This window comes from Aulonocara stuartgranti (assembly GCF_965226115.1).
Source record: "Aulonocara stuartgranti genome assembly, chromosome: 4".
Classification (NCBI taxonomy): Eukaryota; Metazoa; Chordata; class Actinopteri; order Cichliformes; family Cichlidae; genus Aulonocara; species Aulonocara stuartgranti.
Window position 1 is genome coordinate 9,268,657 of NC_138942.1, and position 22,185 is coordinate 9,290,841.

At 41.1% G+C, this 22,185-nt stretch overlaps 1 protein-coding gene across 3 annotated transcripts in view; it reads right to left on the bottom strand.

The window, feature by feature from the left end:
- The window catches only part of srcin1a (SRC kinase signaling inhibitor 1a), a 78,896-nt gene that overhangs the window by 34,090 nt on the left and 22,621 nt on the right, over positions 1 to 22,185 (bottom strand). For all 3 annotated transcript variants that reach the window (XM_082531000.1, XM_082531002.1, XM_082531001.1), the window contains exons 2-6: positions 16,793 to 16,822; positions 15,530 to 15,897; positions 9,213 to 9,239; positions 1,859 to 2,054; positions 382 to 677 (exon numbers count right to left, since the gene is read on the bottom strand). In XM_082531000.1, the coding sequence (XP_082387126.1) occupies positions 382 to 677; positions 1,859 to 2,054; positions 9,213 to 9,239; positions 15,530 to 15,897; positions 16,793 to 16,822 (917 nt within the window). The remainder of the gene's footprint in view (positions 1 to 381; positions 678 to 1,858; positions 2,055 to 9,212; positions 9,240 to 15,529; positions 15,898 to 16,792; positions 16,823 to 22,185) is intronic.

Consider the following 22,185-nt stretch of genomic DNA (forward strand, 5'->3'; position numbering starts at 1 on the left):
CTCCCTCAGGCTCCCTTGATCTTTACTGAAGCAGAAATAGCTTTGAATGTTAAAATATGCTCATTTCACACAGGAACATTGTTCTCTGGTGTCTGCACAGCAACAGATGGCCTACTTGAAGATAAGAAAATACATTTCCAGGAGGAATACCTGTTAAATTACTAACCTGAATATACTGTAATAGCCTGTAATAGTCAAAGTAACCACTAAAATAATAAAAATAATAAAACAAGGCACTATTACCTTACCAAAAAGGCACCCAATTATAGTTTTCATTGACAGTTCAGTTGTCAAACTTGCCAGAGATCAGACAAGAATTTTGTTCTGTGAAATAGCAGAAAACAGGCTGGCCTTTTCACCTCCCAGCTCCATTCTGCTTACCCTCAAGTCCCCGTTGGCCAGGTGTGCGGCAGCGGGATAAGAAGCATAGATGGGTTCTTTGCGGTAAATCTTGATGATGCTGCGATCCTGAATGTCTCTGACATCCTCCAGCTCGTAGAAGACATTACGGGCCTCGTCCTTGATCAGGATGGCTGTGTTGGGTGACTTCAGCATACCTGCTGTCAACTTCTGAGGGAACATGTGCACGATGAGAGCATGCAGCGTATCCAGGCTGGTGAGCTCATGGGTGATGTGCACCCGACGCGTCTCATCTCCATATTGCAGAAACAGCACGCCTAATAGAAAGCGATGAAGGAGAAGGTGGCTGAGTCAGAAGATGCTGGCTTTAGTGGATGGAGAGAACTAGCAGAGACATTTTGTTGGCTGCAGCTGAAATGATACAAATGTTCTGACTCTTGAGATACGAAATCTAGATAACTTTTCTCATCAGATGTCAACATGATTAATGGCTAAATGAGTACCAAACCCACTCTTATTTTCTTAATGTTAGATTAGGATTGTGAGAGCTAGTTGAGAATTCACAGATAATGCACAAAGATGCATGCACAGGCTGAATTTTTTGCAAGGTTTTCTTTTTGAGTATTAGTTGCCCCACCTATGAATAATTAAACTCCAAAACATCCCAACTTCATAAAAAGCTTTCAGCAGATTCTGCAACGATCATATAAATAAAGATGTGTTTGACGCCTGACTAACCTGAAAATTCATCTTCATACACCATGGGACAAACAAAAAGTCATACACCATGGGACAAACAAAAAAGAACAAACAAAGCAAAGAAAGACCAAGAGTTAAAAGTCAGGCAAAATTAAGTGTCAGTTAATACTGCAGACAAGTTGGGAAGAGAAGAAAACAAAGACAGTAGTTAGTGTAGAGACAGGGGAGACAGGCAAGCCTGGTGTGCCACTTTTGCTTGAACTTCTTATTCAGGAATGCCCTAATCAGGTATAGCTCTTTAATTTTACACCCACTTCTTTTACCTGCGCAAGGTAACTCCACACCTTGCTCTTCATGAATCTGCACCACCTTCACATTAATCCTCTCTACACTCCCAAGGCCCTTTTAATATAAAACTGTCCTCGAATGTTCTGCTTGCACACAAGGATATACTTAATCCAGTACAGTATGAACTCTGTTACAGTTAAATGAAATGTCACTAAAATACCTATCCTAAGAAAAAAATATCTATGTTTTTTTGTTGCATTCTAAAAACTACAAGACATTTTTGAGCTCACAGGGAGCGTACTGCATCGACACTGAAAAACAAAGTCATACTTTATCAGGTTTGAGTGTTCTGTACATTTTTATAGCAGGTCAATTAGACTAAAGACTGTAAATTCGGTGTGAATAAAACACAATTCCTTCAATTCCTTGTAAGCACAGTGGTTCCCTTCACCAGCTACATGAGGTAAAGAGAAAGCTGCCTTGAGTCCAGCTGGTATGCAGTGATTTTAACCTGGAGATCGTAGCTTATTCTGGCTGGCTGAGCGGGACAGCGGCAGACTCTGGCGAAATCGGTTCATCCGGTTAAACCCAATGGGGATGTCGGCTTCTGACATAGTCTCCAAGGATTCAGCGGAGGCAAAAGAGAGCTTGGCAGCCTGGTCGGCAAGACCAGACTGGGTAGACTGGGAGTGGCGTGGACTGCGGCTCTACAGAGAGAAAAGGGACGGATTAATTCACTGTGAAGTGAAACTGAAGTGGAAAGAATGGATTGGACGGGGCTAGTGGTGTAAGAACAACTCGAAAACAGAAAGCAGGCACACAGTGAGACACCACACAATGAAACACCTAACAAGATTATTGAAGCCCTGACAATGGTTAAGCTAGCAGCCATTTACAAAGAATTACTGGCGTCACAGTCTCTGACATTAGTTGAATGGTGCAGCAACAAAACATTATATAGCTGTACTCAGTTGGCACAGAATGCCAGGACATCAGCCTTTATGAATCACTTGTAAGGAGACGTATTAAGCAGAAACTCAGAAAAAGTTAGTGAGACTTTGCACACCTCCCACACGCTCTCATACAAACTTGTCCGTTTGCAGCTACGAACTTTAAATGAATGCTTGTGGGATGGGAGGAGAAGCTCATGCAAATCCCAGGCTGTCACTGTGGGTTTATCCTGCTGGCCTATGCCCAGGCGTCTCTCACTGAAAGACTGTTAGCGCAGCTGGGGCTGAGCTCACTGAACTGTCTCTCTGATCCCCCACCACTGCAGAGTCTCCTCCAGCTCAGAGGCTGCTGTAATGAGCTCCCAGAATGCTGTCTGCTCATTGTTTGGACGGCAAAAGCAAATGCATCTTTGGCCACAGCACAGGAGCCATTCCTGTCTCATCCTCCTTGAACCACGAGCACAACAGTCGTTCTGCTCGCTTAGAACAGTCCTTTCTAAGAATTTCCCTGTCTTCCTTTCGCTGCCTAAGTCAAGCAGCAGCATGGATCTACTGCTCCTTCCATTAATGTGGTATTTAATTAATGGGATACTGACAGAAGCAATATGGAGGGCCATATCTGCGCTCATTAAGTCTCAGCAGTGGATTGTTTGAATTCATTCATAAACACACAGCACTGCACAGAATACACAACCACTGTACATCCATTTATGGTTTTGTTAATTGGGTAATAAGCCAGGAAAGCATGCTGAACAAGAAATGAAAGATGCAAACAGAGAATACTTTCAATATGGATTTTTTTTTCAAAATAATCAATTAACTACTTAATCAGTAAAATGAAAAAATAGCAGGGAAGAAATCCATCTCAATATCCCAGACAGAGAATTTCAAAAGGGTGGGTTTTGTTTTTACCAAAAGGCAGCATGTGACAATATACTGTCACAGTGGGCAAAATGAATGTAGCACAAGATTAATTTTTTTTAGCCTTGCAGGTGGCACAGTTCAATGGATGGCAATGTCACCCTGTCAGATAGTCGATCGACCACCTCGGTGCATACTCAGCTTTTAGATCGATTGCTACAGAATTTTGCACCGACGATCATAGTTCAATTTGTCCAACACTTCCAAGTGAACACCAGCCTAGCTTTAGCTTTAGTAGATATCCTTAATATGTAGATGCAAATGATAATAAACGTTGCAGTACTCATGCAACTCAATGAGATAAATCTTTTTTACTTATTAAACTTCTGGGAATCGAGTAATTATTCCAGTAGGAAATGGAATAACCAAACAGCAATATATGGGACCTTATATCATGTTAGGTACTGCAGTCATTGGTAATTTGGTCTTTTAATTAGCTGCTGCATGCATTCACGTGTATGTTTACAAGACGAGTTACAAACCTGCAGCAAGACTAAAAATCCCAACGACCATTTTTTATAATGTAACCTTACATTCCTTTTGCCGCCATCATACATAATTCAATCACGCAATCATACACAGTGAACCAAACCAGTGATGGTAGCGGCAGACAGTGTCTGAGCGCACTGAGAAACTGCGATGCTGACAGATAACCCACACCATGTTTTCTAATAGGGTCATTTATCTAAGCTGTGACCACACCGAGGAACACAGCCAACAGCATCACAGAGGAGGAGGAGGAGCCCACACTGTAGCTTGCCTCATTCTGGCCAGACCATCCTACATAGGGACACTAAGGGGTGAGGAGGGTTGGGGGATCAAAATAAACCCTGGAGATTTTATTTACGTTTCCACTGTTTTAGGAAGCAAAAGTTGTGATTGAAATGTTGAAACGTGCTTTCGGTGTTATACAAGCTGTTTGATGTGAGTCTTCTGCTTAACTAAGAAGCTATGATTAGCAGACTGGCAACACTGGTGAACAGTCATCCCAGCTCTGAGGTAACAGCAGTATAATTCTTGGGCTTCGTGCACTTGCCAGACTACTATGTAGGCTGGAGTTATTTATACATGACCTTACGTCAAAATAGGCAAAATAACCAGTTGTAATTTTTACACTTTACAGGCTAAACAGTAAAAAGGTTACTTACTGAGCTAAAAGGTACTGATTTGTAGATTTTTGTTACTTTTTAGAATGAACCAGCGTAGTGAGGTGTGCTACTGATAGTGATGTTTTCATATATACTTTACATACATGAGACGGATAGCAATCTTCTCAACTAACTCTAGCATATTTCCTAACTATTACATTTTTTAATGTTAATTTTTGCTAGACTATTTGTAGACTACACTTGACGTTCTAAATGCCAATAAAGAAGGAGGATGATAAAAAGCAGTTTTTGGACTCTGTGCTTAACAAATTCAGGTGTTTAGCCAACACAGAACAGGTGCTGAACCAGCCGTCTAAATGAAATATTACTCAGTAAAAGTAACACCCAGGAGCTGATTTGGCAAAGAAATGCAGCTTTTTCTATGAATGGGAATATGAGCAACTCTGAACTACAGCTTGACTCATTCTAGCTGTCCTTGTTAGAATATAATTTAAAAGCGAAATAACCCACTGAGCTTTCTAGGAAATGGAAATGGGAGAGTATGATCCTGTATGTCTGAACTAGCTTTCCTGTTATCTTTTTAAACCCAAATTTACCTCCTTATTCACCCTGTATTCTCTCCGCAACTCCTTTCAACATGCTGCAAAAACAAGACAATGAAATCCCCATGTATGACTGGGTATAAGATTACTGCCGCTGTTGTTACATGTGGTTTTACTCAGATCGTCTTATTACAACAGTCCCCAAACATTGACTTCCATATTGGTGGTTTATGTGATATGTAAACTGAAAATGTCTCACTGCGGTAATTTTGCATTGTAAATAATATATGTGAATGCACCATCTGGTCATGCATCTGGTGCTGCTAGAAATGCCAGCGTTACATCACGGTGTTCACAGCCTTTGAGGAAAACTGGTTTTACCTCCTCATTTTTCCTCCACACCCTCCCACCGTCCACCCCCTTCCCTACACCTCAACCTTTTCTTTTAGACTTTTTCCAACAGCACTCAATTACTGTTGCAATCTCCACACTGCTATAAGGGCATTGCAGAAGAGAGGAACAAGAGGAGAACAGGATGATCTTACATGTGAATAGAGTGGAAAGTGGGACAAGGCAACCTAAGGCTACAAACTGCATTAAACTCATTGCAACCTCCCACCATGTCTTTTCTTGTTTCTTGCTTGTAGACACTAGCATGCGTGCATACACACAGACACACACACACAATGGTCTACTCTGCTTTAAGGTCAAAAGCCTTGTAGCCTTGGTATATGGCTTTCTATGTTTGGGGGAGCATTTCTCATCAAACTCCATCTTGTACTTCAGGGTCGTCTTATTTAGACTGCAAACTAGTTGTCAGATTTTTTATCTCTTCTTCAATAAAAATGGTGAACTTCACTTCAGCCACAGAATGTTTTAATCAGGCATACTGTAATTATACTTCTGGGGCGATCAAAAATTGAATGCATCTGCAAAGTTATCTCTCTGTGAAGATTACATTTAATTTAAACCCTGAACTTGTTTTCTGATATTGTGCTCAGTTTGAGGTGGTTGATGCCTGATTAACTAACTGCCTGAAGGTTCAGTGATCTGGCCATAAAAGTGAAGTGAGCTTGTTTTAAAAATTCTGGAGTATATTTTGAACTTGAACTCTCTGTGTCCTTATATATTCCTATTTTCCTCTTGCTCATAACATAACATGTAGAATGTGAATAAATATGAACCGTGTGATGCACAAGCTTAAGTTAAGAGGAGTTCATGTGCGAGGTGTCGGCATTGGCTACGATACAGCTGAGCATCCAACAAGACAAGAAAATGGCTGAACACTGCTGTAACAGTCTAAAACCAGAGGCTGGCTTATTACATGATGGTTGCTGCCAGCCTCTTTCTAATCTTTTCTGCAAGAGCAGTAATTCTCCTCTTAAGTGACATTAAATTCTGTTGGATTTGAAAATTACTATATATAAAAATGCCAAACACAGCTTGATGTGAGTGAAGCCTTTGGTTCCCGAGGTGTAAAATCTTTAAATTGCAAACCTCACACCTTGTCCACATCTCATACTTTTTTCCCCCCACCAGCTTATTTTGTTCGCCCCTCCTAATAATATCTTTATCTTCCCTGGATGCTTCTGTGTGTCTTAGCCTCCAGTGATATGTCCTCATTTCCCACCTTTTATCCCCTGTCACTCATGTGTCCTCCTTTAATTCTTACTCGACTGCTTTGTGTGAACATATCTGCTTCCCCCTCAGTCTCTGAGGCCAAAGCCACATCCAGGTACATCTCTCGTGTTGTTTCTGTCTACATCTTGAGCATTTTTAATGTTTTTCCTCCACCCACAACCTGGCTCTTTTCCCACACAAAAAAAAGTTCACAGCTCTCACTTTTAGAAAATGGAGAGAAAACAGCCCCCTAAATCGATCCATCTCTCACATCCATTTGGCTCTACTTGCTTTTTTCCGTTATTATAGCTTTTCATCTTTTCACACAGTCCCCCAATACTCTCAGAGTCCTTTCTCTTTAGAATACCAGGAATCATCAATGCATGGAACAAAATGCTTTGTAAAATTGCTATAAATTGTAAGTTGTTGCAATAGGTTTGCTTATAAAAGATAGTGATAATAACGCAGTGTTCCTCAAGACACCATATTATAACTGAGAGTGTTAGGTGGGTTTCTGGCCGAGAGAAACAGCAGTTTTGAAACTTTGACAGTTTCATTTCAGGGATATGTTCAGTCATGCATCACCCACAACTTGTTAATTAGACTTAAAAATGTGTCTATATTTAGCATGCTACAATCCAATAAGATCCCTGGAAAACATATTTATGCCAAAGATGAAACCATGAGTGTATGCAGTCCTTATACTACTTCCATTTGGGGGTTTAATTTGAGCAGGGAGGGTAATTCAGGGAGAATTAGCCTTAGATTAGAGATGATAGCATGAGGGAGCAGGACATGGCTTTCAGAAGCTCTAGTGCAAAATGGAGAAAATTGAACAAGATGAGGCGCCGACATACAGTAAAAGATGTCAACAACAGCCTCTGTGTTAAAATCTAAATATATGATATCTTTAGATTTATGATCACTTGGAGTATTTTGCTTATTTCATTTGACACTATATTAATGCTGCTGCATCTCTGGAACAAATCAATAAATTCTCTCTTTCTCACTACTGTGTTATTAAAACAACCTAATTTAGTGCAAAGCTGCAAAACAATACGTGAATAACAAAAAAGCAACTTGCACTAATAAATGCAAAGAAATGAAAACAATCTCTAGTAAATCACTGATAAAGAAAATGTTAATCATGAACTACTTTGACTAAAGAAGAGTTGATTAATTTTAGTTTTTTTCTAAAGCTTTTCTTCTAAACACTTCACAGTTTGTATAACGCAGCTTTCAGTTTCTCATTAACGGTTGGAAAAAAACTAAACATCCCTAAAGGTCAACTTGACTTTGGGGAATACCGATGAGCATGTCATGGCCTTCATTGCTAATCAAGAACCCACATTTTCAAATGCAAATATAATTATTAGTTTCAATTATTATTATTTTGACATCATTTTAACATTTTCATTGGGAATGAGCAGGATGGATAAGATTAGAAATGAGTATATCAGAGGGCTAGCTCAGGTTGACATGATTTGCACATGTGCAGAGGAGAGATAGTGGATATGTTGGGTAACAAATGGATAAAGGATGTTGAATGTGGAGCTTCCAAGCAGGAAAAGAGGAAGATTCATGGATATAGTGAAGGAGGACAAAGGGTTGGAGGCAGATGAATAGCATTCTCAGTATTTCTGCAGAAAATCTTTCAGTCTTGTTATTTCATTTCTCAAAAGTCATAATTGGTTCAATTGATTGTTTCAAATGCTATTTTTCTTCCTCAAACACCCCCGAGCTTTGGCAGCCCACCTGTATGTCCTGCAGAGTTCAAAATCGTTTACTTGTGTGGCACATTTATGTGACAGACAGAACTCTAAATTCATGTTATTCAGAATAAATTAGTTGTGGGAATAGGGGATAAATTGCTTACCCTTCCCCAAGGGTCAGGGCATTTAGCCATTGATATTTAGTGACATTTCCACCTGGTCCAAATGATGCTGAGAGCACAGACTGAGGTCAGAGTACAACTCAGACAAGCCCTGGGCTCTTCCCTCACACATATCAATACCTTCTTTAACCTCTTCTATTTAGATAGTACAACTCCCTGCCTACCACTATGATCTATAAAGTCAGAAAGTGATACACACAACCTTGCATGCAAGCCAGCAATTCAGCGTAAGTGATTTATACAGTCAATATCACTGCCTGTTCTCCAGTGTATATAACCCATGTTTTTCCTTTATAAACCTGTGGATAAAATACATTTAGCATCTTTAGCCATGACTCAAGCTTCTGTGCTAATGCCAAAGCATTATTTCAGTAATGCTTGAGTAGCACATCTGAAATGCATTCTTAATGTCTCACTCAGTAATACGTCAGCAGTGTCACATGGCTGCTATCCATTAATGCCAGCTGACTGAGGTATCATAAATCCAGAGAGATTCATCTTCTGCAGATTAAATGGAGCGGGAGAAGTTTAAGCTGTTGCCACCCCCTGACACCTCTGCCACCACACACACACACCCACACACACACACCCATAAAGAGACAAAAGTCTCACACACATGCACACACACAGTGCACAGAGAGCCAAGAGATGTCAAGCGAGTTGGATACTGAAGCCAAAGTAGCATGGAGATAGGCTAGTGATGCCTGAGGGTTGAAAGTGATGCCACAGCACAAAGCACACATAGACACATTCAAATGGACACACTAACACACACAACGGACAGGAAAAATGACAAACACACAGGGAAACTTGAACTAGCAGCACTGACCTTAAAGCTCCAGTAGTTGGGCTGTTGCTGTGAAGTTTCAGGAAGGGAGACAGAGAGAATAGTTAGATATTTATGTCTCTGCTTATAGCTTAAGTTAAATATAAACAGAATATTGCGCAGAGCAAAGTAAACTAGTTACAAGACAGAGTCACGCTGCAGGCCACAAAAAGTTTTGCATTTTCCTCCAGAAAGCGTCATTTGAACTCATTAATATTACTGACAGCCTCATCTAATAGGGCTCTCTGAAGTATTAAATGATTGGTGTTAATGCAAGTGGTCTCTGTGTTTTGCAAGCACTGGGTTCCAGCGTACCTAAAACAAGATTGCGTTGTTGGCTGTAACTGGTGAAGGTGAGGAAATGAAAAGAGTGAAATCGAATCAAGCAAGCAACCCACTCTGTAGCGGCAACGCTGGCCTCTCTCCCAGACTTCACCACCACAGGCAACCGAGCACTCTGCCTCCCGCTTGCCGTCTCCTGTCTCATCCATTCCCAATCCACCAGCTGCGCTCTTTTCATCAGAACCTCGAAATCTCACCTGCTTATTTTCGCCAGTGCATGCTGTATTTCTCATCTGTCCATTTGCCCTTCCTGCTGCTCTGCCACATACTAAAAGGCGTTCGCATTTTGGCAGAGGTCTCTGGCTTTCTATAAAGCCATAATTACCCCACAGTCAAATCCAGGCCAATCCACTGATGGCTCCAAAATACCTTAAACTGACATGGAAATTAAAAAAAAAAAAGATTGCAAAAGTCCATGAATTTTAATTCTAATCCAAACTGTTATTCTTGTTCTTATTCTTATCTGCAGGCAATTTTCAGTCCATTCAGTCCCCGTTCTCCAGAACCCACATTAGTCTCCTGGCAGATGAATTTTTTTCTTTTTCTTTTTTTTTTAAGCGACAAGTTTTGATTTATGATAGTTGGTGGTTTTTCATTACCCGCCTCCCATTCTAATACAGTCTCAACAAAAGCCAGATTATTTCTGTAAACACGAGAATCAGGGCCAGTGATTACTAACTTATTGCAACCCAAGCTTTCACTTAGTGTTCCCTCACTCTTTTTCAGCTCAGGTGTTTCTGTCACTCCATTTCCTTCCGTCTTCTCTTTTCGTATCGAGATGCAACTGTTTGCTTGGCCTTGACACAGAATGAAGTGCTATAATTAAATTAATACAAAGCAGTAAAGTTTCCTGGGCAAGAAGGTAGCAGCAGTAAACTACTGTGTGCTGAAACCCCCTTTGCAGCTCTTTTCAGTCAGTATACAAGGTGTTTTATGGCTCTGATGAAAACAGGAGAGGAAAACTTTAAATGTTTTGTAGCTACTTTACATAAATGAACAGATAATTATTTTATATTATCAGTTTTGAATTAAAGTGTGAATCTTGAACGCCACACCAACAAAAAGAATTTAAAAAAAAATAAAAATCACAAATGCACTAAAAAGACAATAAATGCTTTTTACTTCTAGAGCTATTCTACTAAAATTTTATTATTCTAATGATGAATTATTATTATTTTTCCCAGTACTTTGACTTTTTGCATCAATAGCACACATGATGGCTCGATGGTGTAGCGGTTCACGCCATCTAACAAGCAAAAGATCCCATCCCAGGAGGAGACAAATCCTTTTGAGGGTGTGTCAGGAAGTGCATCCAGCGTAAAAAAAAATATGCCAAATCAAACGTGCCGAGTGGGTCCCTTGTGAATAAAGGAGCAGCTGGAAGCAGCCACATCTACAGCACTCACGGAAATCATGTCTATATGGTTACCTAAAAATAAAAAGTTGCCAGAATAGCAAAATTTTATTGATTTTTTTTAGACAGAAGATACTGTATATACACACAAACAGGCTGGAGAGGGGGGAGCTAAATATCAAAATACATTTCCATGTTTCCCTGATATCTACCCTGCACTGATTGTACACTTCTCTTGAATAATAAAAGTCCATTTAATATGTTTTGGAAGTATTTTGAGACTTTTGCAACATATTTTAAATCTTGCTTTTCCTGACGTCTGGCAGGAGGTTCAGGCTGCTGAGGTCCCGATAGACTCAATAGACTCAAGGACAGCTTTTACAACAGGGCAATGGCCCTAATCAGTGCAAACAGCTGACCTGATTGACTACCTCCCTGGACTTTTTTTTGGGGGGGAACAACAATAACAATAATAATATTTATAAAAAACAACGTGCAACAATAATTAATGTGCAATAATAACAGTGTGCAATACACAAAGACTTATTCTTCATTTTATTACTAAGTTAAGTTACTGTGATGTGTTGTGTTGTGTTGCATATAGTGCCAACGTGCGACAGTTTTCCAAGTTCATCATACTATTGTACTATGTATGACTGTACAATGACAATAAAGAGTTATCTTATCTTATCTTTAAATCAGCATGTAGTTTGGACTCAGCATTAGTCTTGGGATCGACTGCACCAACCTACCAGAACATCCCAAAAAGGGAAAAATATCCATAGCTCAGAATATCTGCGCCATTCATTACAAATCTGTGTTTTGTTATATATGATAGACAACAGCTTTAGAAGGCTGCTCTAAAATTATTCAGGTTTCGTGAAGTGGCTGCTGTCTTTGAGTTCATCTGTGCTTGTCTCTTCTTTTTTTATACTGCATCTCCACTATATAAACAAAACCTGCTTGGAGCTTACACAGTATACAATACAAAAATGGTTTAATAATCCTGTGATATGGGCCGAACAACAGTAACAAACTAACCACCTAAAAAATGAAAGACTGAAACCTTTAAATCTCACTCAAAGCATTGTGTGCCATTTTGTTATTTTATTCTCCAAGTAATGTTTTGCTAGTGTAGAGTGGAGTTGTTCTAAGTATAATTTTAAATGTGTATGACTGTGCTTAGGCTCACTGGCTCTGAGACAAGTGGGACGCAAATTTATATGGCGCTTAATCTCTACCCACGCTTCTTTTTCCCCGTGGTATATAAATTTCTACCAACATGTCAAAGCAGTTGCTAGAGAAAATGACTCTTTGGTGTGATGTCCCCTGCCAAACTCTAATGCCTTATATTGTTGCTGTCCATAGAAAACCACTCATCTTCAAAGTCCACAGGATTAAATTAACCAACATTGGTGATAATAAAGAGAAAACTCTTTGTGGATGATTTTAAAAAGTTCTCGTTGTTCACAGGAACACACTGGATTTGTAAATCATCTGGTCAAAAAGCAGACTCTCAGTTAGAGATTGAAGGTCAGTGATAAAGTGGGTCGCTTTTGGGGATATGCCAATACACAATCCTTCAGGACTGGACTTAAACTGAACTTCAATACCTGATCATGAGTCCATCATTTATTAACTGTAGCCACTGAGTTTTGTCCTTGACAATTTGTCGAACTGACAGGAGCTCAGGGGCAGCACCGGTGCATCATAAATAATTGCTGTTCATTTGTTCTGACAACCTTAATGATTTTATTTTCCCACAAAGCTGAATGACTCAGAGGCTTGGCTTTAATGGTGCAGAAGTGATTTGTGGTCTTGTGTGTCTGTCTCTTCCCAGTGTTTCTCTGTTTGTTGCTTTAATGAGGCTAACTCACACTAAAGTAAACACATTTTTATTGTTCTTTAACCGTTGCTCTGCTTTGACAGCTGCAGATACACTTCACTTGGACTTTGATTTGCAAATATTCGAATGTGAATGTGAGAGAGAGCAAACTGGAGAGGGCTTATTTCAATGTAGATTATTTCTCTTTAGCAGTTCTCCATGCAGGCAATAATCACTGCCATTAAAGAACATCTTCTGGGAAGAAATCATATTCAACACCTTAGCCTATAGTGCCAGTCGTTATCACTCTAATCCCAGATGAACAGATGACAGAGTAACTCTTGACTGTAGCTCTGCTACTTAGCTCAAATCTACACATTGTCATTTTTTAACTTCCACTTGAATTAAATAGGCTGCAAGCCCCACTTAGACAAAGTTACTGATAGATGTTTGAACTTAGGGCTGGAGGGTTAAATGCATTTTTCACTGCAAAGTTAAGACATCTATATATTTACGCATAAGCTTGTGTTTGTGCACTTACTGGGGTTAACCACAGAAATCTAACAGAAGGACTTAGTCTCGCAGAGTGGAGCGCTGCATTACCTGACCTGCATGTAAAACAGGCTGCACTCGCTCCACCCCTCCTCCACCTCTGTCTCTTTCTCATGTCGTCATCCTCTCTGCACCCCCGCCCCCCTCAAATCAACCCTTCTTACTCTTTCTCCCTCGATCCTCCTCCAGTCCGGTGTTGTGTCTAAACATCACAGCAGCTTCTCCGTCTCTCTCTCTTAAAAACGCACACATTAATCAGCAAATTACTGCTCAAACAGAGACACAAAGGACGCTGTGAACAGCTTATACATCAGCCCCCGTGTAGCTTGCTTTGTGAGCATATGCACGCCGTCTATACAACCACAACAAGCACAACAGGTATGCACTCTAATCCCAGCGAGCACATGCCCTCCCAGAAACACACAAACACACAAACTCTCTGCGGCAGCCTCCAGTTTCCAGTCTCATCTCACCTGCAGTGCACCTGTGCCTGTCCACCACTCCAGTCATCCCAGGCTGTTCGTCAGGTACAGTGAATCCTCATCGTGCTTTCGCCTGTCTCTCCCTCCCTGAGCTTCTCTTACCCACCTCCCTCTCTTTCACTCAATCTCCCTCTCTCGCTGTCTCGCTCTACAGTTGCACATGCAGCGGAAACTCTTTATTTAATTCATTACAACACCAGCCGATTAACTCCTTCGCAGATGGGTGGCTGGGTCCTGCTGGTGCTGGCTAATTGAGCAGTGGGCTGCTTCACAGGCTGCTGCGCTCCTCTCCAGCTCCTCCTCCCACCCTCCCTCCTTCCTTGCTGTCCATGCTCTGCAAAACCACAAGATGACAAGAAATCCTGGGCTCTGCTGCTTCCTTCCCTGAGTGAAAATGCCCTGTCACCTATGGATCTGTCCACTCCACAGGCTGACACTTAATTTGAGAAAAACACCTACCTTGAGCTTATTATTCCCCTGTCTCTTCTGGATTCATTGCACAATTCATCCCTCTCTACACAACCTGACCTTTGCAATGCGATATCCCCACCTACCATACATGGGAGAGGTTACCAAGGCAACTACGGACTCCACCTGCCGTTCAACCACCCTCCCGCTCGCTCGCTCACTCCGTCACTCTCTTTGATTCTTTCCCTTCGCCCCTGATGTGCTTTTCTTGTCACATCATTACACTAAATCTACCCGGTTTTAACACAGCAGCTGCACTGGAACACAGAGAGCATGTTTCTGCGTAGTGTGTGTGAGACAGAGAGCCATGAAACTGGTCAAAGCATGAAGCACATTTAGAAAGGGGAAAACAAAAAGCGAGGAGAGCAGAGGAGAAAGATTATTTCGATGTGTCCGCACCTTAGCAGAACCCCTGCTCTGGTCTGAACCCCTCTTCTGAAGGCGGCACCATGCTGAGTAGCATCCTGTTGCAGCACCTCCGGCTCGGTTCTTTGATCATTGTATTTTTTTAATCAGGGTTTCAACATTTTGTGCTAATTTGAGAGGACATCTCTCATCTTTAACTCTATGTAAAGTTTTGCTACTTCTTCAAGAAGTAAAACAAAACAAAGCATTTTATAATGACATCTGTTACACCTACAAAACTACCTGACGCACCTCTTTCACGTCTTTTCTATCTAGGTCGGTGTCAAACTGCGTGCTCGTTTCACTGTTGATATCACCAGCAAGATGCTTGTTTTTTTACCATTTAATAATCCATTTAACTCCACCTAAGTAATGGGGCATTCTGTGTGTACAGACAGCATGGTTTTTTTTTGTTTTGTTTTTTGGTGATGTCACCCACTGAGAAAACAGTAGTATGTCCTGAATTAAAAGCAGCACCTGCCAAAAAAGCACCATAAATGGAGTAAAACCCTGCAAGCTGGTTCAAGGCAAGCAACTTGAGCTGCGCTATGTCATACAAACGTAACATGACTCACGTCCTGCTGTCGTATATCAATAACACTGTCCCCATTTGATGGTGTATTTATACTTTTCTCTCCCTATAACAAATCAGTGCTGCTGGAGCCCTGCACCCACCTGTTGGCTCCCCTATCACTCCCAAATTTCTGCGCGTGTGATATTTGTGGGGGAAGAGATGTTCTCTGGGCTAAGATACCAAATTCTAGCTCTGCTGCTGTAATAAATTAATCATTTCAAGCTTGAGTTGTCTTTTGGAAGTATCTCTGGAAATGGCAACAAAGTGAAAAATAGAAACAGTCGCAAGTACATTAACTAATAAATTAATATTAATTACTTGTTCTCTTGCAGATCGCTCTGATGTACCCCTCATGCTGGCGTGGGAGGGTGAGGGCGACGGTGGGTTGTGGTGAGGGCTGTGGTGTGGATGCTGAAGCTGCTGCTGCTGCTGCTGCTGCTGCTGCTGTTGTTGGTACTTGCTCTTCAGGTGATCCATGAAGGCGTCCCTCTTGCGTTCCATGTCAGCTTTGTGCAGGTTGGTCAGGGCCTCCAGGCTCTGCGCCGCACTGACTGTGTGCCGGTGCTCAGACGTATGCACCAGACCAACATTGGAGAAGCGCCGAGCATTGTTCCCCAGCGTCCGGTATTCCCGTGGATATTCCAGGTCATCTCTTGAGATCATGTGACCGCCAACACGCTCGGGATCTAAGAGACGAGGAAAGGGAGGACAAAGGAAAGGGAGAAAGGGAGGAAAGAAGGGTGGGAAGTATGCAGGAGAGAGGTGAATCATCACCCACACAAGCATGCAGAAAGATTTTAAGGTGGAGACGTACATACACACAGCAGGCACACATAGGTGGAAACAAATGAAGCAGAGAAGGAGAGTGGAAATATAAGGTACAAGAGAGAGCGAGAGAGAAAGAGAGAGAGAAATGGGATGGGATGTTAGACTATTTGCCACCAGGACAGAGCAGTTCCTTGCAGAATTATTGATTTCAAATGCTGAGGGAAGAAAAATGAGAAAAGTAAAATGCTTCTGCGGTACATCAAAGGAAGAAGCTCAAACTGAATTTGTTTTGCTGGATATTCCATTGTGATATGCCTGCTTGTCATCTTAAGTGGCTTTCATTGTTTTCTTGGAGAAACAGTGAAAAACAAACTACTGAAAATTGAGGTGATTGAAAGTCACATGGGAACATGAAGAGAACAGCATTTTCATTTCTCTCACTGTTCTTGTCCTTCCTCACCAACTCCTGTCGATCTGTGTGAGCATGCCCTCCATCCCATAACCCCGTGAGACATTTTCTCTACATATTCTTACTGTCTCTGCTGAAAGGTACTGATCCGGCTGTCCATTTTTAAGGAGGTGCTTCAAACTGACAGCCCTTGGCCTTTTGTCAGCTCTCTAACTGACAGACAACACAGCCCAAGGTGGAAGGAAAGAAAAGGACAGAAAAGGAGACAGTTGGAAGAAGACAGTGCGATTACACACATACACACACACACACACACACACACACACACAAATAATTGTGTGACTTGAATCATGAATGAATGATGGTGCGATAAAGAGCAGAGAACCTTTCAACCAGTAAGTTACCTTGCTTAGGAAAACAGGCCCCAGCGTTGGCTAGAAGAGAAACATGCCAAAGGTTAATATATGTGTTTGTGCACAGATGTGCAACCAAACACACCAGAACACATGACCATCAGAAAAGGGCTATCAAGAAATGATAGCACTTCGTCTGAATTACGATAAGTTAATGCATTATATATGCATTGTGATGTATTCATAAGGGTTCACATATGGTGAAATGGCTTTCTATGAATGCTAATAGTGTCTGACGGTAACTTGCAGAATGGTGAATGACTACAATCATGAATTTTACACAGAAATAATGTTTCCTAAAACTCCAACACATTTAACTCTAACAAAATATTAAACGTCAGCAGGTAGACAAGCATTTTTCTTTTCAACTCGATAATAAAAACTAATATTATTTAAAGTAAAAGCATGAAAAGTGCTGAGGCTTAATAGGGCTGAATGAAGTGCACCATATGTACATTAAATTCACATCAGCAACATTAGCACGAGCTGAACAAGTGAGCAGCGGAGGGAGGCTCCTCGGGGCAGAAGCAACAAATGGACTGTTAATGAACGCACAAGTGACGAGAAAGCCGGCCAGATGGAGGCTCCGACGCTCTCTGGTGGAGAAACCTTAACACAGAAGGAGTCTGTTAAGAGCCGAAGGTCTGTGATCACTCCATGGCAGCTGCAATCAAACCGTGCACTCATTGTGAACCCATTTCTCACTCTCTTCGTTCGCCGAAAGATTCTGCACTTAAGTGTGAACTGCTGTCTCAACACCCCGCCCTACCACCCCGCACGTTATGAAGTGCTGATAAACTGAACAAGCAAAAGGCAAAATGGACTGACCTCCGAGCTAATAGCATTAGCATTGAGCTCTCCACTGCACACCAAGGCTGACGGCCATACTCATTTGGCCCCCTCTCAGTTTCCCAGATCTCTGGTTTACACCTCATTAGGCTGGAGCTTATTGTGCATCAGCTAACAAGGACCTGACTCAAGGGCCCCATTACAATGGCTGGCAAAGCTGTGCCTATGTAGTATGGCTTATTATGCAACTGAGTAGCAGCGTTGACAGTGAAAAGCTGAGTACACTAGGCTGCCTATAGACAGGCATAAAACTAAGAAGAGAACGAAACATCAGCAAACATTTATAGTACAGCCAAGAGTTTTATAGAGTCCTATAGACTGACTGTGAAACTTTTCACAGTGAATACCCCCTCAAAAAACATTTGGCTCTTCGAGTGCCATCATTACAGCCAGTATTAAAATACAGTAGATATATAGTATATCTACTATAATTAGATATATAGTAATAGTATTTTTACTTGAAGTTAAGACAACACATGGGAAAACGTTTTAAGGGTAACGAGGGCTAAATCTACAGCAAAATACAAGCACTGGTGGCAAGCCCTTATTAACTGTTAGCTAAATAATTCAAACCTCTTAACAACAATAATGCATCAGTGCTGGTTAATGCCTGGAAAAAAACATTTAGGACATTATCACTACACGGTTGTTCTCTAGAATGATGGCGTAAGCAACTAAACTGGCCTGTATATGATTTTCTTTCTTTCTCCTGGAAATTAAGTTTAAAAAGTGGGGATAATTTTATGATACTCCTTTGCTAGGCATGTTTTCACGTCTGATTATCAAGAATCTGTCAACTACAGAGGAGTTTCCTTAGGCTTATGTATCTCAGGGAAACAAGATGAGTGTAGAAATGTTTCCTATCTTCAAAATGAGTTCAACAGATGTCAGATAATTGGAAATTCTTTAATATCAGGTCTGTATTCAGACCAATATGCTATGTGGCTGTGCATATGTTTTAGTAAGATTTTATGTCATAGCAGAAGTCAAATGGCTTGCAAACGTCAACCAAAATGAATAACTCAGTATTTCTTTGTAACACTCGTTTCAAATCCAACCCAAAAACTTTCCAAACTGCAGTTTGTGGATATTCTTTGCAAAGCTGTACACAAAGCCCTCCATCTTAAAAACAGCGGGAGTAAAAGTTGTGTGGGCAGGAGCGTAAGAATAGAAAATGGAAACAGGTTATTCATCTTTACTTTCGTCATTCTCAGCCAATATATTTCCACATAAGCTGGCAGACAATAACCCTGACAGCCAAAACAATCTGTAAAAGCCCACGCAATGGCAGCATCATTTAAACACACATAAAAAGACGGGTTGGGGGAGGATTTCTAGTGTACACTATATAACAAGAAAGCACTTTCTGTCACAAAGTCTGGGTCTGCAGCGCACCAAATTGCAACTACAAAGCGCCTCCGGGAAAAGTTGCAGGATGTTGGTCAGCTAAAAAACAGAGGACTTGAATGACAACAGGAGCCTGCAATGAGAACTGATAAGATCTGTGAGCCCAATGAGGCCTGAGCTGCATTACCAAGATAGAGGCCTCAGTCAAGTGCATTAACCTGTCTAAATAAAAAGAGCCTGCTGCGGCAAGCTCAGAGAGATAACACAAGACAAAAAGAGGAGAAGAAATTACAATCCTGGAAAAATAGATACTATAATACAGTCCAAAAAATCCCAACAAAAAACAACTAACAACAAATGCAGCCTGATTGCACAGTCCAACTCCAGTGATGTTTCTCCCGGTTTATGCAAAATGCATGAAGTCTGAAACCATCTTCCATCAGTGAAGATTTTTCTACAAATTACAGATTATGCATAAAAAGAAAGTTGCTTAAAAAACAGGGCTCATACTAGTCATTTCCCCCCCATAATCACCTCATCCTCCTTAACGTTTCTCATCTATCTTTAAATGTAGGCAATTTCAGTTTCTGATGAGGTATTTGCCAAACCACCCACAAAAACTATTAAGAGACATACATGCATAATATTAATCTCTATCACTACAACCAAATTCTGGACTGTATACGAAAACGTGTTCTTACAGCCACCCACTGAGCTGGAGTTTCAGCTCAGGAAGAGAACTTGCTACTCATCATATGCAAAGACATATGGTATGGAGAATCAGGAGAAGGGGTTTGGATTCGCTTTTTGCTGGATTTGGAAGAGGCAGCCTGTGCAGCTTTATATTTTCGGGATGTTAAACATGTGGGTCAGAGAGAGCAGGGGGTGTATGAGAAGTTTTAAGTCCCACAGCATGATAAGAGAGCTGCAAGGTGCAAATAATCAGAGCTCTGGATTCCTTAATAGCTAAATCTAATTTCACAGGCACTTCAAAACACTTGAGTCTGCACATATTGTGCCATATGCAGGTGCAATTTAAGGCTTCTGAATAAGCATTGTTTGAGAGGATACAAATATGAATAAACATTCTTTTGACATAAAAAAAAAACATGATGCTTGCAGTTAAACAGTATTTTGGAGATGCAGTTATTGATAAATGTGGAGCATTTCTCCTTTAATCAATAATCATTTGGTCTGCACAATGTCAGAAAAAAATGAATATTTCTGTTATCATTTCCAACAGTTAAAGGTGATATCTTTAGTTTTCGAAAGTACTCTGGTGAAACACTAAAGAAGCTAAAATGCTATCATCTAGCTAAACAAGTTAATCAGTAACTAACTGAGGGATTGCTTGTCTACTTATTTAGGTGGCAGTAAGAAACAGGAGGAAAGAAAGCTATTTTTCCTATCTGTGAAATGTGAAATAGTTAAAGTATGAAGTATTTTCTAAGTTACTTTGTGTCTGAAAACTCTGGCACATGCTTTTTTCTAGTGTTTTTCAATAGTCTCGACTGTGCATTATCAGACAGCAAGAAGCAGAAGTGGCAAGAGGGAATAAATTAACGAGTAAGTGTAGCAATAGCTAAGAAAAACTCAATCATCTCTTCTAATTGGCCCTCTGGCCCTGTTGTTGCTATCAAAAATATTTTTTATAAGTGAAACTTCTTTTGATTTTTGAAGTAAGTATTTATTTTTATAACTCAATGTCCTCCCTATGCAGACGGTTGGGAAAACAAGGCGAGCACTTCCCTGTAAAGGCAATCTAATTTACTGCTACCAAGGCAAAGCTCTTTGCGGAATGCCGGCTGCGGCAGGACAGACTAGCTGATTATTAAACCTGTGAAAAAGTGGGGAAGATGTAAAATTAAGCAGAAGTAGGTAAAAAACTGCAAATTGCAAATCCGGCTCGTCTGTTGAGGCTAAAGGCAAAAGGAAATTTGCAAAGCCTAAAGCTGTTAGCAATTTTAACTCGGTGCACTCCAGTGGGAACACTTAAAACAAACAACCAGAAGGAAAGAAGGGCATGTCAGGATTAACTATAACCTCATGAAAACCCAACAATCAGGACATTATAAACCCTGCAGGTCACAACTCAAGAAAGAGGCTATATCTCCATAATGAATAAGCCGTAAAAAGAGTACTGTGAGCTGCATTATCAAAGATAGAACAAGGGTGGTTAAAAGTCAGGTAAGGTTAAGATGAGGTAAAATGCAGTCGCTACTGATTTTCCAACTGCAACAAGTGACTTGTGTCACAGTGATTGCAAGCTGTCACACATCTTGAAATCTACCGTAGCTGATATGAAGGCAACCATTTGAGTTTCATTGAATACAGCGCCAAAAAATGACTATGAACTTGTAAAAATAACCCCCCCTTCTCTCTTCTCTTGCTCTCTCACTGTTTGCGTCTGCTATACACTTAGAGCGATCAGGCTCCGGGTTAAAACACACACACACACATATAACCCAGCAGGCATGTGCTATTCAGTTTTTTCTCTCCATTAAGGTAATCTCTAAAAGCTCAGAGGCACTGCTGTGCCAGGAGAGGAGAGTTAAAAGGGGTGAAAATGACGGCTGGGCAGAGAGAGCAAGCCATCAGGAGAAAGTCAGCCTGCCTGTCTGAGCTGCTGGATGGAATAACAGGCCAAGGCAATCATAAGGCTCCAGACAGCCTCACATATAACTGACAGAGACAACTGTAATCTGTTGCGCCACACAAAGCGATGGGGGGGACGCCTACTTGATCATTAAAACATGTACAATACAAAGCAACACGCCCATCTTTTCACCTTTTGCCCTCCACTGTCTATCTATTATCTGTGCCTCTCTCCCACCCACAAACCCAGCAGCCTCTAACTTTGTTTCCGTGTCAAACTTGGGAATACTACAGAGGCAGCCAAGTTAAAATTGCAGCAGTAATGTGGATCCAGCAAAACACCTGTTAATACACAAAGGCACACAATCGAGCAATTAGAGCACGCTACGGCTCCTCTGAAACATCTCCGGGGCCGTCTGTGGCTGCAAACGACAAATGTGTGTGTACTCAACTGGAGGATGAATGCGAGAGATGGAATATAAGTGTGACAAAGACATTCTGGAAGGGGAGGAGAGACCTGGGGAGAAACAGGTGGTGGTAGCTAGCGTATTGCATCTCTTTGTTTCACTTATCGTTCTGGTAAAAGCTGGCTG